Source organism: Suricata suricatta, chromosome 7 (assembly GCF_006229205.1).
Source record: "Suricata suricatta isolate VVHF042 chromosome 7, meerkat_22Aug2017_6uvM2_HiC, whole genome shotgun sequence".
NCBI classification, from domain to species: Eukaryota; Metazoa; Chordata; class Mammalia; order Carnivora; family Herpestidae; genus Suricata; species Suricata suricatta.
In genome coordinates, this window is record NC_043706.1 from 391,864 (window position 1) to 414,061 (window position 22,198).

The 22,198-nt window shown below is 37.9% G+C and overlaps 1 protein-coding gene across 1 annotated transcript; it reads right to left on the reverse strand.

Annotated features, from left to right (window-relative positions):
• Positions 1-15,761: 15,761 nt before the first annotated feature.
• LOC115295418 (olfactory receptor 2W1-like) lies at positions 15,762-16,709 on the reverse strand. The gene has a single exon (XM_029943303.1). The coding sequence runs from the start codon at positions 16,707-16,709 to the stop codon at positions 15,762-15,764; it is 948 nt and encodes a 315-aa protein (XP_029799163.1).
• Between the last annotated feature and the right edge of the window lie 5,489 nt (positions 16,710-22,198).

Genomic DNA, 22,198 nt, shown 5'->3' on the forward strand with positions numbered 1-22,198 from the left:
AACTATCTGTTATATTACTTGGTAATCAAAAAGATGATATCTTCCCATTTGCAACAGCATGCATGTAGCTAGAGAGTATTATACTACATGAAATAAGTCAAGCAGAGAAATAAAACTATCCAATGGTTATACTCATATGTGGAATTTAAGAAATACGACACATGAGGGGCACCTGGGTGGCTCAGTCGGTTGAGCCTCCGGCTTCGGCTCAGGTCATGATCTCACGTTCGTGGGTTCCAGCCTCTGTGCTGACAGCTCAGAGCCTGTAGCCTGCTTCCGGTTCTGTGTCTCCTTCTCTCTCTGCCCCTCACCCTCTCATGCTCTGTCTCTCTCTGTATCAGAAAAAAAAAAAAAACATTTATAAAAAAAAAAAGAAATACGACACATGAACGGAGGGAAAGGGAACGTAAAATAAGATGAAAACAGAGCAGGAAATGAACCATAAGAAACTCCTAAATACAGAGAACAAACTGGGGGTTGCTGGAGGGCGGTGGGTAAGGAATGGGCTAGATGGGTGATGAGTATTAAGGAGAGCACTTGAAATGACCCACAAGAAAACATTTGAAAAGATTATAAATACTTGGATATTACAGAACATCCTACTAAGAATGAATGGGTTAACTAAGAAAATAAAGACAAAATTAAAAAGTCCACGGAAACCAATGAAAATGAAAACACAACAGTCCAAAGCCTCTGGGATGCAGCAAAGGCAGTCATAAGATGGAAATATATAGTAATCCAAGCCTTCCTAAAGAAGGAAGAAAGGTTTCAAATACACAACCTAATCTTACACCTAAAGTAGCTGGGAAAAGAACAGCAAATAAGGCCAAAGCCAGCAGAAGAAGGGAATTAAAAATTAGAGCAGAAATCAATGATATAGAAATTAAAAAAAAAACAAACAGTGTAACAGACAAATGAAACCAGGAACTGGTTCTTTGAAAGAACTAATAAAATCGATAAACTCCTAGCCAGACTGATTAAAAAGAAAAAGGACCCAAATAAATAAAACCACAAATGAAAGAGAACATATCACAATGAACACCATAGAAACACAAACAAAAATAAGAGAAATACAAACAAAAATAATTAACAGCAATTATATGGCATCAAGTAGGGCAATTTGGAAAAATGGAAAAAATTTTAGAAACATATAAACTACCAAAACTGAAACAGGAAGAAATAGAAAATTTGAACAGGCCTATAAACAGTAAAAAATTGAATTAGTAATCAAAAATCTTCCAGAAAACAAGAGTCCAGGGCCAGATGGCTTCCCAGGGGAATTCTACCAAACGTTTAAAGAAGAATTGACACTTATTCCTCTGAAGCTGTTCCAAAAAAACCAAAAAAACAAAAACAAAAAAAAAACAAAAAAAAACCCCAAAAACAAAAACAAAAAACCCAAAACAAGAGAAAAAACTAAAACAAAAAACAAATAAAATGACATGGAAGAAAAAATTCCAAACTCATTCTACAAGGCCAGCATTGCCTTAATTCCAAAACCAAAGACCCCACTAAAATGGGGAACTACAGACCAATCTCCCTAATGAACATAGATGCCAAAATTCTAAACAAGATATTAGCCAACTGGATCCAACAGCACATTAAAAGAATTATTCACCATAATCAAGTGGGATTTATTCCTGGGCTGCAGAGCTGGTTCAATATCTGTAAATCAATCAATGTGATACATCACATTAATAAAAGAAAGGATAAGAACCATAATCCTCTCTATAGATGCAGAAAAAGCATTTGACAAAACACAGCGTTTCTTGATTTAAAAAAACCTCGCAAGAAAGTAGGGATAGAAGGAACACACCTGAAGGTCATAAAGGCCATATACAAAAACCCCACAGCTAATATCATCTTCAGTGGGGAAAACCTTATGGCTTTCCTACCTAAGGTCAAGAATGTGATAGCGATGTCAACTCTCACCACCATTGTTCAACAGAATATTGGAAGTCCTAGTGTCAGCAATCAGATGACAAAAATAATATTAATAATAAAAGGCAAAATCAACTACAAGAGAAGACTTCCAAATGCATGGATGTTAAAGAATATCCTACTAAGGAATGAATGGGTCAACGAGGCAATTAAAGAAGAAATTAGGAAATATATGTAAGCAAATGAAGATGAAAACACGACAGTCCAAACCCTTTGAAGTGCAGCAAAGATAGTTATAGGAGGAAAATGCATTGCAGTGCAATCCTATCTTAAGAAATAAGAAAAATCCCAAATACAAAACCTAACCTCACACCTAAAGGAACTAGGAGCAGAACAGCAAAGAAACCCCAAAGTCAGTAGAGGAAGATAAATAATAAAGGATAGGGCAGAAATAAACAATATAGAATAAAAAATAGTAGAACAGTTCAATGAATCTAAGGGCTGGTTTTTTGAATGAATAAACAAAATTGATAAAACCCTAGTCAGACTGCTCAAAAAGCAAATAAGATGGTGGAACAGCATGGAAGTATATATTTTTTTGCATCTCTCCTCCCTGAAATGCAGCCAGACCAACACTAAACCATCTTGTACATCTAGAAAACTGATTTGAGGATTAGCACAATAATCTCCACACCGTAAACCATAGAACTTGGCAGGTATGTGGCATGGGTAGGTGAACTGGGGGAGAAAGAAGCCACAGAGGGTAAGGAGTTGTTTTTGCTTGCTGAGAGGATGGAAGTCAGGAAAAGCACCCCCTGAGGGTTCCTGGGGCCATATGGGGAGAAGCGGTTCCCCTGCTGGGAGGACATTTGGTAGAAGCTGTGAGACGTCCCCATAGGCAGAGGTCCCAGCAGACCCCAGAGAACAACCACCTTTGCTGGTGCTGGAGCAAGGACAGTATGTGGCAAGTCAGGTGCCAGATGTGTGTTGTGATTTTCCACAATCCCTGAAATGATGCTGCTCCAAGGTCCCATGAACTTTTTCTGGGGCGGGCTTGACGCCAGCCAAAGTCTCTTGGCATCAACAGCAGCACGGTGTCATGAGCGTTCCTGGGGGTGGGCAGGTACCCGGCCATTGCTTTGTGAGACCCTCCCCCAGAGGGTCAGAATGGGTCAAAGTTGTAGTCCCCCAGAAGTGTGGGGTTGCGATACACAGTCCCATCTGAGATAAAATTCCGGAGACAGGTTCCACCTGGCACCCTCACGGCTTAGTCACAGACAGTGTAGAAGTAGGGAGTGGATGGGAGCCAAAGGCTAAAAATGGGTGCTTGATTGCCAGTCATGGAGAGCACAGAGTTCCGATACTAGAGACTGGGTAGAAGGGCGATGGCCATTTTCACCCCTCCTATGCATGCACATACACACCTGCACCTGCCACACTGATCCACCCCGGCAAGATAAGTAGTGCTATGTAGTGGCTAATGGAGCTGGTAGACTAAGCCCCGCCCAACTGGGCCAACAGTACTCTTCAGGAACACAAGTCTCTCTGCCTGCTTAGTTTAGGGAGAATAAAGTGCTTCACATTTGACTTCTAGGGGAAATCAGATGTAATTTTAATCATGTTTCAGTCTGTTCACTGGTCCATCTATTCAACTTTTAAAAAATTTTTCTTACCCTTGAGTAAAGAAAGAGAAAAGTTTTATTTTATATTCCATTTTAATTAAAAAGACTTATTTATTTTTCTATTATGTTTTTTCTTTTTTGTAATTTTTAACTTCCATTTTACTTCCATCATTTCATATTCTTTTATTGTATCAATTTTTCAAATTTTCAAACGTTTTCCTTCCCCCCTCTTTTTTCTTATCTTATCAAATTGTTTTCAACCACAAGACCAAAGCACACCTAGGATCTACTATTGATTTTATTGTGTTGTTTTTAATTTTTAAAGTGTTTATGTTTTTACTGTATTAATTCCTTTTCTTCCTTCAAAATGATGAAAGAAAAAAGAATAGAAAGACTATAAGAATTAGAGATATTAAACATTAGAATTAGAGAACTTATTGAGTCATTAAGAAGGAATATCTTCAGAATCATGGGGGTCCCAAAAGATGAAGAGAAAGAAAAAGGGGTAGAAGGCTTATGTAAGCAAATCATAGTGGAAAATTTTCCTAATCTGGGGAAAGACATAGACATCAAAATCCAGGAAGCACAGGGAACTCCCATTAGATTCAACAAAAAACGACTATCAACAAGGCATATAGTAGCCAGATTCACAAAACACTCAGGCAAGGAAAGAATAATGAAATCAGCAAGGGAAAAACCCCTTAAACTAAAAGAGAAGACAGATCAGTTTCACAACAGAACTATCCACAGAAACTAGGCAGGCCCGAAAGGAGGGCCAGGATGTATTCCATGTGCTGAATTGGAAAAAAATGCGGCCAAGAATTCTTTATCCATCAAGGTTGCCATTCAAAATAGAAGGAGAGATAAAAATTAAAGTAGTTAATAATCACTAAACCACCCCTTCAAGAAATTTTAAGAAGGTACTCTCTGAGGGGAGAAATGACAAAACGAAACAAAACAAAGCAAAAAGACCAAAAGCAACAAAGACTAGGAAGGACCAGAGAACACCACCAGAGAGTCCAACTCTACATGAAACATAATGGCAATAAATTCATATCTTTCAGTACTCACTCTAAATGTCAATGGACTAAGTGCTCCAATCAAAAGACACAGGGTAACAGAATGGATAAGAAAACAAGATCAATCTATATGCTGTTTATAAGAGACCCACTTTAGACCTAAAGACACCTTCAGATTGAAAGTAAGGAGATTGAAAACCATCTATCATGTTAATGGTCACCAAGAGAAATCCAAGTAGCCAAACTTATATCAGACAATCTAGATTTTAAAAGAAAGACTGTAACAAGAGATGAGGAAGGGCATTATATCTCAACTTAAGGGGTCCATCCACGAAGGTCTAACTCTTGTAAACATTTATGCTCCAACCATGGAACACCTATATATGTAAATCAATTAATCACAAACATAAATAAGTTCATTGATAATAATACCATAATAGGAGGGGATTACAATACCCCACTTACAGCAACGGACAGATCATCAAAACAAAAAATCAACAAGGAAACAATGGCTTTGAATTACGCTCTGGAACAGATGGACTTCACAGATACATTCAGAACATTTCATCCTAAAGCAGCAGAATATACATTCTTCTTAAGTGCACATGGAAAATTCTCCAGAAGAGATCACATACTGGGACACACAGCTGCCCACAACAAGTACAAAAAGATCTAGATCCTACCATGCTTATTTCCAGACTAAAACCCTGTGAAACTTGAAATCAACTACAAGAAACAATGTGGACAGATAACGAATATTGGAGACTAAAGAACATACTGCTAAGAAATGAATAGACTCACCAAGAAGTTAAAGAAGAAATTAAAAAGTACATGGAAGCCAATGAAAATGATAACACCACAGCCCAAAACCTCTGGGATACAGCAAAGGCGGTCATAAGAGGAAGTATATAGCAATCCTAATGAGGGAATAAAGGTCTCCGACACACAACCTAACCTTATACCTCAAAGATATGGAAAAAGAAGAGCAAATAAAGCCCCAAAACAGCAGGAGACAGGAAATAATAAAGATTAGAACAGAAGTAAATGCTACTGAAACAACAAAAACTAAAAAAGCAACAGAAGAGATTAATGAGACCAGCAGCTGTTTTTCAAAGACTTAACAAAATTGATAAGCCCCTATACAGTTTGATCAAATAGAAAAAGGAATGAACCCCATAACATAAAATCAAGAATGAAAGAAGAAATCACAACTAATACTGCAGAAATGCTACCAATAATAAGAGAATATTATTAGCAATCATATTCCAATAAAATTGGAAATCTGGAAGAAATGGACTAATTCCTAGAAACATATAAATTACCAAAACTGAAACAGGAAGAAATAGAAAATTTGAACAGACCCATAAACAGTAGAAAATTGAATTAATAATAAAAACCTCCCAAAAAACGAGAGTCTAGGGCCAGATAACTTCCCAGGGGAATTCTCCAAACATTTAAAGAAGAGTTAATACCTATTCTTTTGAAGCTGTTTCAAAAAATAGAAATGGAAGGAAAAGTTTCAAACTCTTTTTATGAATCCATCATTAGCTTGATTCCAAAACCAGATAAAGACCTCACTAAAAAGGCCAACTATAGACCAATTTCCCTGATGACCATGGATACAAAAATCTTCAACAAGATACTAACCAACCGGACCCAAGAATACATTAAACAATTATTCATCATGACCAATTGGGATTACATCCACAAAACAATCAATGTTATACATCACATCAATAAAAGAAAGGACAAGAACCACATGCTCCTCTCAATAGATGCAGAGAAAGCATTTGACAAAATACAGCATCCTTTTTTGATGAAAAAAAAAAACCCTCAAGAAAGTAGGGATAGAAGAATCATTCCTCAAGATCATAAAAGCCATATATAAAGATCATTGTTAATATCATCCTCATGGGGGGAAATCTGAGAGGATTCCCCCTAAGGTCAGGAACAAGAGGGATGTCCACTCTTGCCACTGTTATTCAACATAGTATTGGAAGTCTTAGCCTGAGCAATCGAACAACACAAATGAATGAAAGGCATACAAATAGGCGAGGAGGAAGTCAAACTTTCAGTCTTCACAGATAACATGATACTCTATCTGGAAAACCCAAAAGATTCCACAAAAAAAATGTGAGAACTGATCCATGAATTCAGCAATGTCACATGATATCAAAATCAATGCTCAGAAATTGGTTGCATTCCTATACACCAATAATGAAGCAACAGAAAAAGTAATCAAGAATCAATCCCATTTATAATTGTACCTAAAGCCATTAAATATCTAGGAATGAACCTAACCAAATATGTAAAAAACAAATCTATACACTGAAAACTATAGAAAGCTTATGAAATAAATTGAAGAAGACACACACAAAAAAAGGAGAAATATTCCATGCTTCTGAAAGGAAGAAGAAATTGTCTTAAAATGTTGATACTACCCAAAGCAATCTGCATATTCAGAGCAATCTCGATCAAAATAACACCAGCATTCTTTACAGAGCTAGAACAAATAATTCTAAAATTTACATGGAAGCAGAAAAGACCCCAAACAGCCAAAGTAATCTTGAAAAATAAATCCAAAGCGGGAGGCATCACAGTCCCAGGCTTCAATATGTATACAAATCTGTAATTATCAACACAGTATGGTACTGGCACAAGAACAGACACTCAGATCAATAGCACAGAATAGAAAATTAAGAAATGGACCCACAAACAAATGTCCAAATAATCTTTGCTTTCTTTTATACTTTATTGTCAAGTTGGTTTCCATATAACACCCATTGTTCATCCCAACAAGTGCCCTTCTCCATGCCCAAAGCAAGAAATAATATCCAATGGAATAAAGACAATCTCTTCATGAAATGATGCTGGGAAAACTGGACAGCGACATGCAGAAAAAGGAACCTGGACCACTTTCTTACACCATACATAAATATAAAGTCAAAATGAATGAAAGACCTAAATCTAAACAGAAAGCCATCAAAATCCTAGAGAAGAATGCAGGCGAAAACCTCTTTGACTTTGGTCTCAGCAACTTCTTACTCAATACGTCTCCAGAGGTAAGGGAAACAATGTTCATAAAAATGAACTATTGGGACATCATAAGAAAACTTCTTGTAAAGCGAAGTAAACAATCAGCAAAGGTAAATGGCAACTGACAGAATGGGAGAAGATATTTGCAAATGACATATCAGATACAGGTTAGTTTCCAAAATCTATGAAGAACTTATCAAACTCAACACCCAATGAACAAACAATTCAGTGAAGAAATGGGCAAAAGTCATGTATAGACACTTATCCAAAAATATATCTAGATGTCCAATCGACACATAAAAAAGTGCTCAACATCACTCATCATCAGGGAAATACAAATCAAAACCACAATGAGATATCACCTCACACCTGTCAGAATAACTAACATTAACAACTCAGGCAACAACATATGTTGGTGAAGATGTGGAGAAAGAGGATCTCTTTTGCATTGCTGATGGGAATGCAGACTGTTGCAAAAGGTCTAAGAAACAATATGGAGGTTCCTCAGAAAGTTAAAAATAGAACTACCTTACAACCCAGCAATTGGACTAGTAGGTATTTACCCAAGGGATACAGGTGTGCTGTTTCAAAGGGGTACACGACCCCAATGATTATAGCAGCACTATTGACAATAGGCAAAGTTTAGAAAGAACCCAAATGTCCATTGATGGACGAACAGATAAGATGTGGTATATATAAATATATATTCATCCATCAATGGACATTTGGACTCTTTCTAAACTTTGCCTATTGTCAATAGTGCAATATATATACAATGGAGTATTACTTGGTAATCAAAAAAAGAATGAAATCTTTCTACTTGCCACTATGTGGATGGAACTAGAGGGTATGATGCTAAGTGAAATTAGTCAGAGAAAGTAAATATCATATGACTTTATCATATGAGGATTTAAGGTACAAAACAGATGAACATAAGGGAAGGGGAGCAAAAATAACATAAAAACAGGGAGGGGGACAAACATAACAGATTCTTCAAAGATTTTTAAAAATTTTATAGTTTATTTGTTTTTGAGAGAGAGACAGAGAACGAGTGGGGGAGGGGCAGAGAGAGAGGGAGACACAGAATCTGAAGCAGGCTCCAGGCTCTGAACTGTCAGCACATAACCTGACATGGGGCTGGATCCCACTAACCACGAGATCACGACCTGAGCCAAAGTCAGATGCTTAATGGACTGAGCCACTTAGGCATCCCTTAAAATATTTTTTTATGTTTATTTATTTTTTTTAGAGAGAGAGTGATATTGCTCAAGCAGGAGAGGGGCAAAGAGAGAAGGAGACACAGAATCTGAAGCAGGCTTCAGGCTCAAAGCTGTAAGCACAGAGCCCAACGCAGGGCTCAAACTCACAAACAGCGAGATCATGACCTGAGTTGAAGCTGGATGCTTAGCCGACTGAACCACCGACGTACCCTGTCTCTTAAATATAGAGTAAACAGAGGCTTGCCTGAGGGGTTGTGGGAGTGGGGATGGGCTAAATGGGTAAGGGGCAATAAGGAATGTGCTCCTGAAATCATTGTTGCACTGTATGCTAACTAAATTGGGTATAAATTTAAAAATAATTTAATTAATTTTACGAGGAAAAAAAAGAGAACCAAATAGACAAAAATTGAATGCAAGAGGAAATATCACAATGAACACTACAGAAATACAAACAATTATTAGAGAATACTATGAAAAATTATATGCTAACAAACTGTATTCTGGAAGAAATGGACATATTCCTAGTCACCCACACACTATGAAAACTCAAACAGGAAGAAATAGAAAATTTGAGCACACTAATTACAAGAAGTGAAATTGAATCTGTTATCAAAAATCTCCCAACAAATAAGAGTCCTTGGCCAGATGGCTTCCAGAGGAATTCTATCAGACATTTAAAACAGAGTAAAAACCTATCCATTTCAAAATGTTCCAAAAAATAGAAACAGAAGGAAAGCTTCCAGACTCATTCTGTGGAGCCAGCATTATCTTGATTCCCAAACCAGAGACCCCACTAAAAAGGAGAATACAAGCCAATTTCCCTGATGAACATGGATGCAAAAATTCTCAACAAGATGCTAATAAATTGAATTCAACATATATTAAAAGAATTACTCACCATGATCAAGTGGGATTCATTCCTGGGTGGCAAATCTGGTTCAATATTTGCAAATCAATCAATGTGATACATCACATCAATAGACAAAAGGATAAGAACCCTATGATCCTGTCAATAGAAGCAGAAAAGCATTTGACAAAATACACTATCCATTCTTAATAAAAGCCCTCAAGAAAGTTGAGATACAAAAAACATACCTTAACATCATAAAAGACACATATGAAAGACGCAAAGAAATATTCTCAATGGGGAAAAACTGAGACCTTTCCTCCTGAGATCAAAAACATGACAGGGATGTCCACTCTCACCACTGTTTTTCAACAGTGCGGGAAGTCCTAATCTCAGCATTCAAACAAATCAAAGGAGGGGGCAAGATAGCAGAGAAGAGGGGAGCACTGTAATTTTCATCAGCCTGCATCTATCAAACTAAGAAGGACTGAAGCCACAATACTCTGATCCACAAGGGTCGTGGAGGAAAATACACAGAGTCCACTAAGACAGCCTCATAGGGCTACCTCAAGAAACAAACCAAAGTACACATGGTGGAGAGTCATGAACAATCACAAATAGAAATAATCTTATGGATAATAATGTGCTACTTGCAGGGGACTTTAATGCTCCACTAACAGCAATGGATAGGTCAGCCAAACAGAAAATCAGTAAAGAAACAATGGACCTGAATGACACATTGGAACAGATGGAATTGATAGATATATTTAGAACTCTGCATCCTGAGGCTGGGGTATTCACTTTCTTCTTGAGCACACATGACACATTCCCCAAGATAGATCACATACTGGGTCAAAATATAAACAAAGTGAGATCATGCCATGCACACTTTCATATCACAATGCCATAAAACTTGAAATCAATCACAGGAAAATGTCTGGAAACCCTCCAAAAACATGGAGGTTAAAGACTACCCTACTAAAGAATATTTAGGTCAATCAGGCAATTAGAGAAGAAATTTTAAAATATATGGGAAAAAAAGTAAATGAAAATACAATAATACAAACTCTCTGGGATGCAGCAAAGGCAGTCCTAATAGGAAAGGATATTGCAGAAATGATCCATGTATTCAGCAATGTCACAAGTTATAAAACCAATGCACAGAAACTGGTTGCATTCCTATACACCATTAATGAAGCAACAGAAAGAGAAATCAAGGAATCAATCCTATTTACAATTGCATCAAAACCAAGAAAATGCCTATGAATAAACCTAATCAAAAGGCAAAATTCTATAAACTGAAAACTATAGAAATCTCATTCAGGAAATTGATGAAGACACACAAAAATCCATGTTCATGAGTTGGAAGAACAAATATGGTTAAAATGTTGATACTACCCAAAACAATCTACATATTCAATATAATTCCTATCAAAATAGCACCAGCATTCTTCACAGAAATAGAACAAACAATCTTAAAATTTGTATGGAACCACAAACGACTCCAAATAGCCAAAACCATCTTGAGAAGGAAAGCCAAAGTTGGAAGGATCATAACCCTGGACTTTAAGCTGTATTACAAAGCTGTAATGATCAACACAGTATGGCAATTGCACAAAAACAGATACAAAGATCAATGGACAAAATAGAGAACCCAGAAATGGACCCACAAATGTATGATGAACTAATCTTTGACAAAGCAGGAATGAATATCCAATGGAATATTGGCCATGGTGTTGGGAAAATTCGACACTGACATGCTGGAGAATGAACCTGGACCACATTCTTATATCATACACAAAAATAAACTCAAAATGGATGTAAGACCTAAACATAAGACAGGAAGCCATCAAATCCTAGAAGAGAACACAGGCAACAACCTCTCTGAGCTCAGCTGCAGCAAATTCGTACTTGGCATGCCTCTGGAGCCAACGGAAACAAAAGTAAACATAAACTATTGGGACCTCATCAAGATAAAAACTTCTGCACAGCAAAGAAAACAATCAGCAAAACTAAAAGCCAACCAACTTAATGAGAGATGATATTTGCAAATGTATATCAGATAAAGGATTAGTATCCAAAAGCTATAAAGAACTTGCCGAATTAAACACCAGAAAAATAATCCAATGAAGAAATAGGCAAAAAACATGAAAAGACACTTTTCCATAGAAGACATCCAGATAGCTAACAGACACCTGAAAAAAATGCTCAACATCATTTATCATCAGGGAAATAAATTAAAATCATGATGAGATGCCACTTAACATGTGAGAATGGCTAAAATTAACAACTCAGAACAAAAACAGATGTTTGTGAGGATGCAGAGAAAGAGAAACCCTTTTGCACTGTTAGTGGGAATGCAAACTGGTGCAGCCGCTCTGGAAAACAGTATGGATATTCCACACACAAAAAAAAAAAAAAAGAAAGAAAAGAAAAAGAAAAATAGAACTACCTGACTACCCAGCAATTGCACTACCAGGTATTTACCCAAAGTTTATTAAAATACAGCTTCAAGGGAGCAAATCATGAGAGACCCTTAAATACTGAAAACAAACTGAGAGCTGAAGAGGGAGGGGGGAAGGGGAAGGGGGTGATGGTCCTGGAAGGGGCACATATGGGGAAAAGCACTGGGTTTTATATGGAAACCAACTTGGCAATAAACTAATTAATAAAAAAATATCATTAGAGGTAAAAAAAAAAAAGGAGCAAATGCATGCCAATGTTTACAACAATGTTATCAACAATAGGCAAATTATGGAAAGAGCCCAAATGTTCATCAACTGATGAATTGATTAAGAAGATTGTGATATATAGGGGTGTTTGGGTGGCTCAGTCAGTTAAGAATCTGACTTCGCACAGGTCATGATCTCATGGTTCGTGGGTTCAAGCCCTGCATTGAGCTCTGTGCTGACAGAGTGGAGCCTGCTTGGGACTATCTCTCCCTCTCTCCTCTGACTCTGCCCTTTTTGTGCTCAGTCTCTCTCTCCTCTAAATAAATAAATGAATGAATAAATAAATAAACAAACAAAAAACTTTAAAAAAAAGGTGTGAAATATATACAATGGATCATAAAAAAGAATGAAATTACCGGCCATCAAAAAAAAATCTTGCTATTTTCAACAATGCAGATGGAACCAGTGGCTTTATACTAAACAAAACAAGTCAGAAAAGACAAATATCACATGATTTCATGCATATGTGGAATGTAAGAAACAAAGCAAGTGGATATAGGGGAAGGGAACCAAATATAAGACCAAAACAGAGGAGACAAACCACAAGAGAGTTTTTAATATAGAAGAGAAATTGAGGGCTGCTGGAGGGCTGGTGGGTGGGGGTATGGGTAGAAGAATGATGGGCATTTAGGACGGCACTTGTTGTGATGAGCACTGCGTGTTATATGCAAGCAAAGAACCACTAAATTCGATGCCTGAAAACATGACTGCACTATATGTTAATTGACTTGGATCTAAATTTAAGAAACAAGAATAAAGAGAAACATTCAATGCCTAGGAATAAATCTTTGTAAAATGCATGCAGAGACCCTCCAGAAAAACTGCCAGAGAGATGGAGGGGATGTCACGGTCATGGGCTAGAGGACCCTGCACTGAAAGATCAGAATGTCAGTCTTAAATTCTTTTAGATTATAGAAAATGAGGCAATCCACTCACTTCACGAATCTAACATAACTTAGATACTAAAACCAGAAAAGAACTTTACAGAAATTGAAAATTACAGGCGTATAGCACCCTTGAGATTAGGTAAAAAATTCTCAACAAAAGTAATAAACTGAATGTACAAACTAAGATAATAATTCTGGTCCAACTTAGGCCTATTTCGTGAAGGTAAAATTTGTATAACCATAGAAATTATCAATAAATATAATTTAAAACACAATAAAGCAAAACTGAATAAAATCACATGGTCTTCTCAATAGACACAGAGAAATATTTCATAAAATTTTATTTATTTGTGATAAAAATAAAATAACCTTAGAATGTAAGGAGTGTAAAAAAATAATGGCTGATAAATAGTGGCAAGATAAAATCTCCCACATTTGTTAGATAGTAATCATGAAATAATAAAAACTCCCCCTTTGACATAAGGAACAAGACATGCAGTGACACATATACTATGTTCTTCATTATTTGCAGGCCAAGCTAGTACCATAAGTTGAGTAGAAAAATTAAAACCACATAAGTCAAAAAGGTAAAAGTAAAGCTCGTTTTACACATAATATTGGTGTATATGTGGACAATCTAAAATAATCTCTGAATAAATTATGAGGCTCAGTAAGTATGTTGGGTAAAATCTGAATACAGGATCAATATATGATATCAATTTTGTTGGAATATACTCATCTTGAAAAATATTAGAAATTTTAAAGATACAACCTACAATAGAATAAAAATGCATCAAATATCTTGGGACAAAATTCATAAAAAGAATTTTTGGAACATATATATGTGGATATTAATGTTATTAAAAACTACAATCTTTATGAACAGCAGGAGAGATAAAGCATTCATTTCTATTCAGAATATCACAGCAGTGGAAATAAATGAAGTACGGAAATGCTTATACGTGGATAATGATAAAAATGTGCATTATTTGAATACAGTCAGGCACTATAGAATCCAATTACATAAAAAATTTAAAATATTCAAGTTATACTATATTTCCTGGAGACGGTAGTTTGTCCATAAAACAAAGGAGGACACTGAAATCCACACATTGAGAATGATGGTTCTGCCCGGGGAGAGGGTAGGATCGTATGCAGGTATGAGACATGGAATGGATCATTCTAGCCATTTTCTAAACCTCTTTGGTGTGCACGGGAGTTTGTGACAGATGTAAGGAACCTGACGTGATCAGAGATGGAGCCAGAAGAAGTGATACTAGGCTGAACCAGAAGTAAAGAGGAAGTCATCAAAAAGTCTTAACCTTTTAAGCTTCAGGCTGATACTACATCTCTCAATAGTCTCTATGTATCAACATTCATCTTTCTTCTTAAATGTGGAAGGGATTTCGACTTTATCAAAATGATGGAGAAATCACTAAAGAACAAAAAACATTGCAGAGAAAGACAAAGGAGAGAGGTCACTTCAGTGCCCACGAAATCACCTGTCCACGTGCTAGTTTTCCCTCAAACTGGGAAAGAGAATTTCCACTCTGCACACATAGTGGAAGTTAGTAGAGCTCAAACAGGTCCCATGAGATTTCCACGCTGGCCCCAAAAATAATCAGTAAAAAGACCAAGTGAGAAGGAGAAAATTGTTAATAACTTATAAACAGTCACTGGAATGTGACAGAATATGTTTTTCTTTTTGTGCTCAAAGAATTGGGTTGACTGTTGAGTAATTATATAGGCAGAGGAAGATGTCAGAGAAAGATGTCATTTTCAGTGTAATTAGCATCACCTCACTGTTAAGATGAGCGGTAGCTGGAACTCGTGGTCTTCTTGGCTTATTAGTGGTCTTACTGTTGTCCTCAAGCTGGAAATCACCCTCTGTGGAAATATTCCTGGAATGCTGGGAGCAAAGATGTCATCCCAGAAATGGGGGGTGGGGGGGGAAGAACAGCTTTTATTCCCTTGACATCCAGGAAATCTTTAGTTAGCATAATCAAGGGATAAGATTAGAGCTAAATTGATGAATGCCAATATAATTGGGGCATGTGTCATCAGGAAGAATCAGTGCATAATGTAAGCAATCTCTAGTGTTGGCACCTCAATTTGAAACTTCATTTTATATATGGATTTGGGGAGCAACTGGGTGGCTCAGTGGTTTAAGCAACTGACTCGATTTTGGGTTGGGTCATGCTCCCAGAGTCATGAGCTGGAGCCCTGTGTTGGACTAAGTGCTGACAGCACAGATCCTGCCTGGGATTCTCTCTCTCTTTCTCTCTGCCCCTCTTCCCACTTGTGCCTGTGCCTGCACACACTCACTCTCTCTCAAAATAAAGAAACAATTAAAAATAAAGAAATATGGATTTCTGTACATAAAAGTTATCATCATTATATTGTGTATTTTCAGAGTGTTTTCTATGTCTTAGGTGAAGACCTAAGAGAATATATATTCTCTTCATTTAATGGCTGTAAAGTGAGCATTTCCATATTTAAAATTGGTGGGAGGAAGAATCAGTGTCTCATTGTTTCCAGGGAACTCTTTCCTTTTCCAATCAGCCTCTTCACAGCGCCCTTGAAATCCTTATTCCTTAGTGTGTAGATCAGGGGGTTCAAGCTGGGATTGACAATGGAATAAAAGATACTGAGAAGTTTACCTTCATCCTGAGATGGACTGTTTCCTGGCTGGATGTACATGTAGATAACAGTCCCGTAGAAGATGGACACCACAATGAGGTGGGAGGAACAGGTCCCTAATACTTTCTGTCTTCCTGCTGCAGATTTGATCTTGAACACAGCTACAGCAATGAAGCCATAAGAAACCAGAATGAGAAGAAGGGGAACGAGAACTATAACCAGGCACATGGCAAATGTGGTTACCTCCATGGCTGTAGTGTTCACACATGCAATCTTGACCATTGCAGAGATTTCACAAAAAAAGTGATCCAGATGGCGGTTCCCACATCGGGGAAGACTCATGGCATAGGGTGAAAGTATCATGCAATTAGTGACACCAACTCCCCAGCTCATGGCCACCAGGGTTTGACAGAGCTGGGGATTCATCATGGTCATGTAGTGCAGAGGCTTGCAGACAGCATTGAACCGGTCATAAGACATCACAGCCAGAAGCAAACATTCGACTGTGTATAGTGTCACATCAGTGAAAAGTTGAAGCGCACAGCCACCAAAAGAGATATTTTTGTCCTTACCCCAGACATTGGCCAACATCTGTGGGACTATATTTGTGGTATAACAGAGATCCAAGATGGCCAAATTCCTAAGGAAGTAGTACATGGGGGTCTGAAGATTGTCATCTAGGAAAGACAGCAGGACGATGGCCATGTTTCCCGTCAAGGCAATGGTGTAGAAGAGAAAGGCAACCCCAGAGATGATCATCTCCAGCTGCGGCTGCTCCTGGAATCCAAGGAGTATAAATCCACCAAAGTGGCTGTCATTGACCATTGTTTTCTTTTTTGTCAATACGATTTCTAAAGATGGAATAATCAATAATAAGTATATTCAACATCCTTATAGCCAGATTTAAGTCAAGCATTACATTCATGATATGCATCAAAGTTTTAATATAAAGCATATATAATTTTTATTGCTTCTGAAAATGTAAATTTTCATCATTTCAGGCAATGTAAATTTTAAGCTTTCATAGGGAAGCATAATGGGCTATTGCACAGTTTGTCTTTGAATATCAAACTAAATGTGCAAATGTGAATTATAATACAAAAATTTATTGATGAAACCTAGTAATCTGTATCTGGATCACTAGAGTATATTAAAAGAGAACTTTGGAACTTTGTTCAATTTAATGTCATTAAATGTCTTCTAATGTGACTAGTTCTTTACAGGAAGAATTTCCTCTGTGGCAATAATAGCAGCAGTGCATGCTGAAGGATTTAAGTTAGTAACTTTATGTATGATTTTTTAAAATACAATTCTTTTAATGTAGATTCCACTAAGGAACTAAATCACATTAATATCAAATAGAATAGTAATTTCCAACACTGTACATTTGGAAACAGGATGAATTGTCCTTATTGGACCTCAGTTCTCAGCACTGTCCTTGTGTATGAAACATCCTTATCAGACTTCTGTTCCCAGAACGCCGGGAACAGGGGACTCGATGAAGTCCCAGGAGGACGTGCAGGACAGAGCCTTCCTGGTCATCGGCCAAGTGCGTCGAGAAGCTGCGGCCCCAGAGATCTACCCACGCACAGCTGCAAGCTGTTCCTGCTCTGCCCGCTCTGTATCTGGGTCTGTTGTGCCGGGCAAACATTTACTGCTGACTAAACGTTTACTGTGCTCTCCATGCTTGTAAGGACGGTATAAAATAAGATGCTGTTCCTAATAAAGTTGCCATTAGCCATCAGCTCTTGGTCCATTCCCATTAGTCATCAAATTTTGGGAAGGCATGGATTTCCCAGGATGCCTGGAAATGGTTGTTGTGTTCCCTCAGCCATCAGCTGGAGGGAACGGTGTTTGCATTAGGCATCGCAACGTCGTTGTGTCTTGCTTGTCATCTCTCCAGGACCCAAAAACCTACCACACCTGCATAAATAAAAAAATTGGAGGAGCTATTTTAAAATAAAGAGACTCCTTGGTGCTGTTACTATGGAAAATAGAATGGAGGTTCCTCAAAAAATTAAAAAAACAAAACTACCATACGATCCAGCAATTCCACTTTTGTGTATTTATCCAAAGTAAATGAAAACACTAACACGTTCACCGCAGCACTATTCACAAGAGCCATGTCATGGAGGCAAACTAAGTGTCCATTGATGGAGGAATGGATAATGACACTGTTGTATAGACACAATGGAATAAGTCGGTCCTGGAAATGTAAACATGGCAACTGTGGGTCATAACACCATACTGTATAATTGAAAGTTGCTGAGAGAGTGTATCTTTAAAGTTCTCATCACATGAAAAACAATTTGTAAGTATGTGATGGGTGGCAGCCAGACTTATTGTGGCCATCACTTCACAGTGTATACAAATATCAAATCATTATGGTACACACATGGACTAATACAATGTTATCAGACACTTATATCTCAGTAAAAAATCACATAGCTGCCTGAACCAATTCAGCACAGAAACCAAAAGCCATATACACCAGTGCAATCTCTGAAAGAATAACTGAACAAGAAATGGTGTTCATAGGGGCACCTGGGTGGCTCAGTCGGTTAAGCTTCTGACTTCGGCTTAGGTCATGATCTCACAGCTTGTGAGTTCAAACCCTACATCAGGCTTTGTGCTGACAGCTCAGAGCCTGGAACCTGCTTCTGATTCTAGTTCTCCCTCTCTCTGCCCCTCCCACACTTGCAGTCTCTCTCTCTCAAAAATCAATAAATATTAAAAATTAAAAAAAAAGAAATGATGTTCATAATCATGACTCTGAGTCCACAAGCCGAGGTTATATCATGTAAAATACATTCTGTGCAGAGATCTATGCAATACAACTGAAAAAATTCATAATCATTGACAGAGCCCTCCATGAACTTGACTGTGGGTCTTATTTGAGAGTCTGTGTTCCTCACCCACTGACTTTATGAAACTCTGAAAGAAAAGTTTCTCCTTAAAATTATAAGCACAAACTTTCACAAAAGCAATCTGACTTCTCTCATACACCATATATTAAAGATATCATCTTAAAGACAAAGTGGCCCTAATTTCTCTTTTTTTGTTGTTGTTTATACATTTTTGAGAGGTGGGAGGGGTAGAGAGAGAGGGAGACAGAATCAAACGCAGGCTCCATGCTCTGAGCTGTCAGCACGCAGCCTGACGTGGGGCTCAGACCCATGAACCCAAAATCATGACCTAAGCCTAAGTCTGATGCTTTACCAACTTAGCCGCCCAGGCACCTCCCAAAATGGCCCTAATTTCTAAAACCAGTGTCTTTACGCAATTATCTTAGCCACTTGGGTTTACCGTTGGCCTACAAAAATAGCAAACAAAACTTAACTTCTGGAGTAATTCTACTCTCCTCCAAGAGAGGACAACCTCTTTTCTTACCACTGTCACTTCTAGACCACTCTCTTTACCTTTTCCCTTCACCGAATCGTCTCACCCATTTCTCCTTCCCTCCACCCACCTCCCTGTGTTCTCACTACCTTCTACTTCTCTCCTGTTTCATGGATCTTCACTCCCGAGGGTTCAGTTTCTCACTGGGGACTGATGACTGTGGGTCTCTGATCGCCCAGCTCCCCCCAGACCAGCAGCCCTAGCAGCAGATTCCACAACCACACACAGGTTCACCTCATCACCCGGTGCAAACTTACAGCTAATGTCACCCATCAGGGTTCTAACTGAGCTCATCACGTTCACTTGCCAACAAATCCACTGCCCCGGTCGCTGTGGCACACACTTAGTTGACTAGACGTATGCTCCCTAACATGCACATAATAGGCTCTTAGTACATGCTTGTTAACATAGATGGTGGGTACAGACAGGAATGGAGAGGTTCAGCCATTTCCAACTTAAACAGATAATGACCTAGAGATTATTAGATGTCCTACATGGTAGGAAAAACTAGAACTAAAAGGTTGTATCCAAATTATCTTGATGTTCAGGACCTTCTAGTAATACTACCCAAGGCAACCTAATTTCTCACCCACTTACCCTAATTCAATTGAGTAAACTTCTCAGTGCTGATACTTCAGGCAAGATAAACTTGGAAGAGAAAGTTTCATTTTCTGATATACAAGATGAATATTCTTTATAACTAAATAGAGCAGAAATATCCCTAGACTATCTCCACTTTTGCCCAATTATCACCGTGACCCTTCGTTCTGGTGAAGGAGGCTGCACTGTCTCCCACCGCCCTGTTCACTGGCCTAAAGAGGTGCATTTATGTCCTCCTGTGGAAAAGAAGGGAGCAAGGAGACACAGCTGTGCTGGGAATGATAACGAACTAGTTTTCCCCTAAGAGCAATGGCTAACACCTGGGGATCCTGAGGCTTTCCTAAGCAATTAATATACATTGATAATTGCTCAGAAACACAAAACAAAGTCAAAACAAAACTATTCATCCTGAAGAGAAGTTATCAATGTCCAAAGTCAGCAACTTCTCTTAATTTTAGATTGAAATTAACATTATCGTTACAATTACTTTTATTATATACGAGGCTATAAGTAAAATAATTATAAAAGTTTTGTCTTGTGCTTTGCTGTACACATACAATCTGCAACACAATATACAATACACAACACACATCTTAGTGATCCTTAAAACCTGTGTGGACACTATTACTCTTTTATGTGGCTGGAAATTTGGTATCATAGAATTCTTGTGACAATCCCAGAATGACGAATAACAAACAACAGGCAAAACACTGTGGTCTACATCTCCTGACTCCATGATTTTTTTTTTTTTACCTGAACATATCTTCTTATAAATGTTCTAAATTTTTGAAATAAATTTAGTGGACAAATACATTTGTAATTTCAGCATGGAACAGCAGTTAATGCCCCCATAGCAATCTACGAAAAGAGTAAGAGGAAAAAGAAGAATAATGGATATACCTGTAACATTGAGGGACACCTGTGTGACTCAGTCGGTTAAGTTTTCCGACTTCAGCTCAAGTCATGATCTCATAGTTTGTGGGTTCAAGCCCTCCATCAGGCACTATGCTGACAGCTCAGAGTCTGGAGCCTGCTTCGGATTCTGTGGCTCTCTCTCTTCCCCTCTCTGCTCGTGCTCTGATTATCCTTCAAAACTAAATAAATGTTAAAAACAATTTGGGGGGGGGCGCCTGGGTGGCTCAGTTGGTTAGGCCTCCGACTTTGGCTCAGGTCAGATATCACATTGGTGGGTTCGAGCCCCACATTAGGCTCTGTGCTGATACTCTCGGAGCCCGGAACCTGCTTCCAATTCTGTGTCTCCCTCTCTCTCTGCCCCTTCCCTTCTCATGTTCTGTCTCTCTGTATCAAAAATAAATAAAACATTGAAATTTTTTTTAAGTGGCAAAAATTATGTTTGAAAAAACAATTTTTTTTAAAGTGACACGGAATTCCCATCACTAATGATTTGATAGACATAAACCTAGAAACATAGCTTAGAATCTAAAAATGTTGCCTTTGGATGCCTCTTGTTCGCACTGTTGGTGGGAACGCAAACTGGTGCACCCACTCTGAGGAACAGCATGGAGGTTCCTCAAACAGTTAAGAATAAAACTATCCTATGATCCAGCAATAGCACTACTAGGTATTTACCCAAAGGATTCAAAAATGCTGACTCATGCACATGCACCCCAATGTTTATAGCAGCACTGTCAACAATAGCCAAACTATGGAAAGAGCCCACATGTCCACTGACTAATGAATGGATAAAGAAAATGTGGCATATATACAAATTGGAATATAACTTGCTGATCAAAAAGAATGAAATCTTGCCACTTGCAATGATATGGATTGAGCTTGAGAGTATAATGCTAAGTGAAGTAAGTCAGAAAAAGACAAATACCATATGATTTTACTCACGTGTGGAATTTAAGAAACACAACAGATGAATACATAGGAGGGGAGAAAAGAGGGAGGAAAATAAACCATGAGAGACTCTTAATGATAGAGAACAAACTGAAAGCTGATGGAGGGTGGGGTGGGGCATGGGCTAGATGGGTGATGAGCATTAAGGAGGACGCTTGTTGGGATGAGACCTGGGTGTCATAGGTTAGTGATGAATTACTGAATTCCACTCCTGAACCCAATATTGCACTGTGTGTTAACTAAAATTTAAATTAAAATTTGAAAATAAAAGGAAAAAGAAACATTGCCTCTTTCACTCATGTTATATAATGTAACCCCTTGCAACTACCACTAGAAATGGGTTCCATAAAAGTATTTTGGTTAGTTCCCTTGCTCCAGAGATTTATTTTATAGTAACATAGAACATTAGTTCAGTAATGATCTTGGATATTGGTCATCAATGACATCAAAGT

Excerpts from the sequence above, each read along its gene's own strand:
- LOC115295418 (XM_029943303.1), bottom strand. The coding sequence starts at position 16,709 with ATGGTCAATGACAGCCACTTTGGTGGATTTATACTCCTTGGATTCCAG.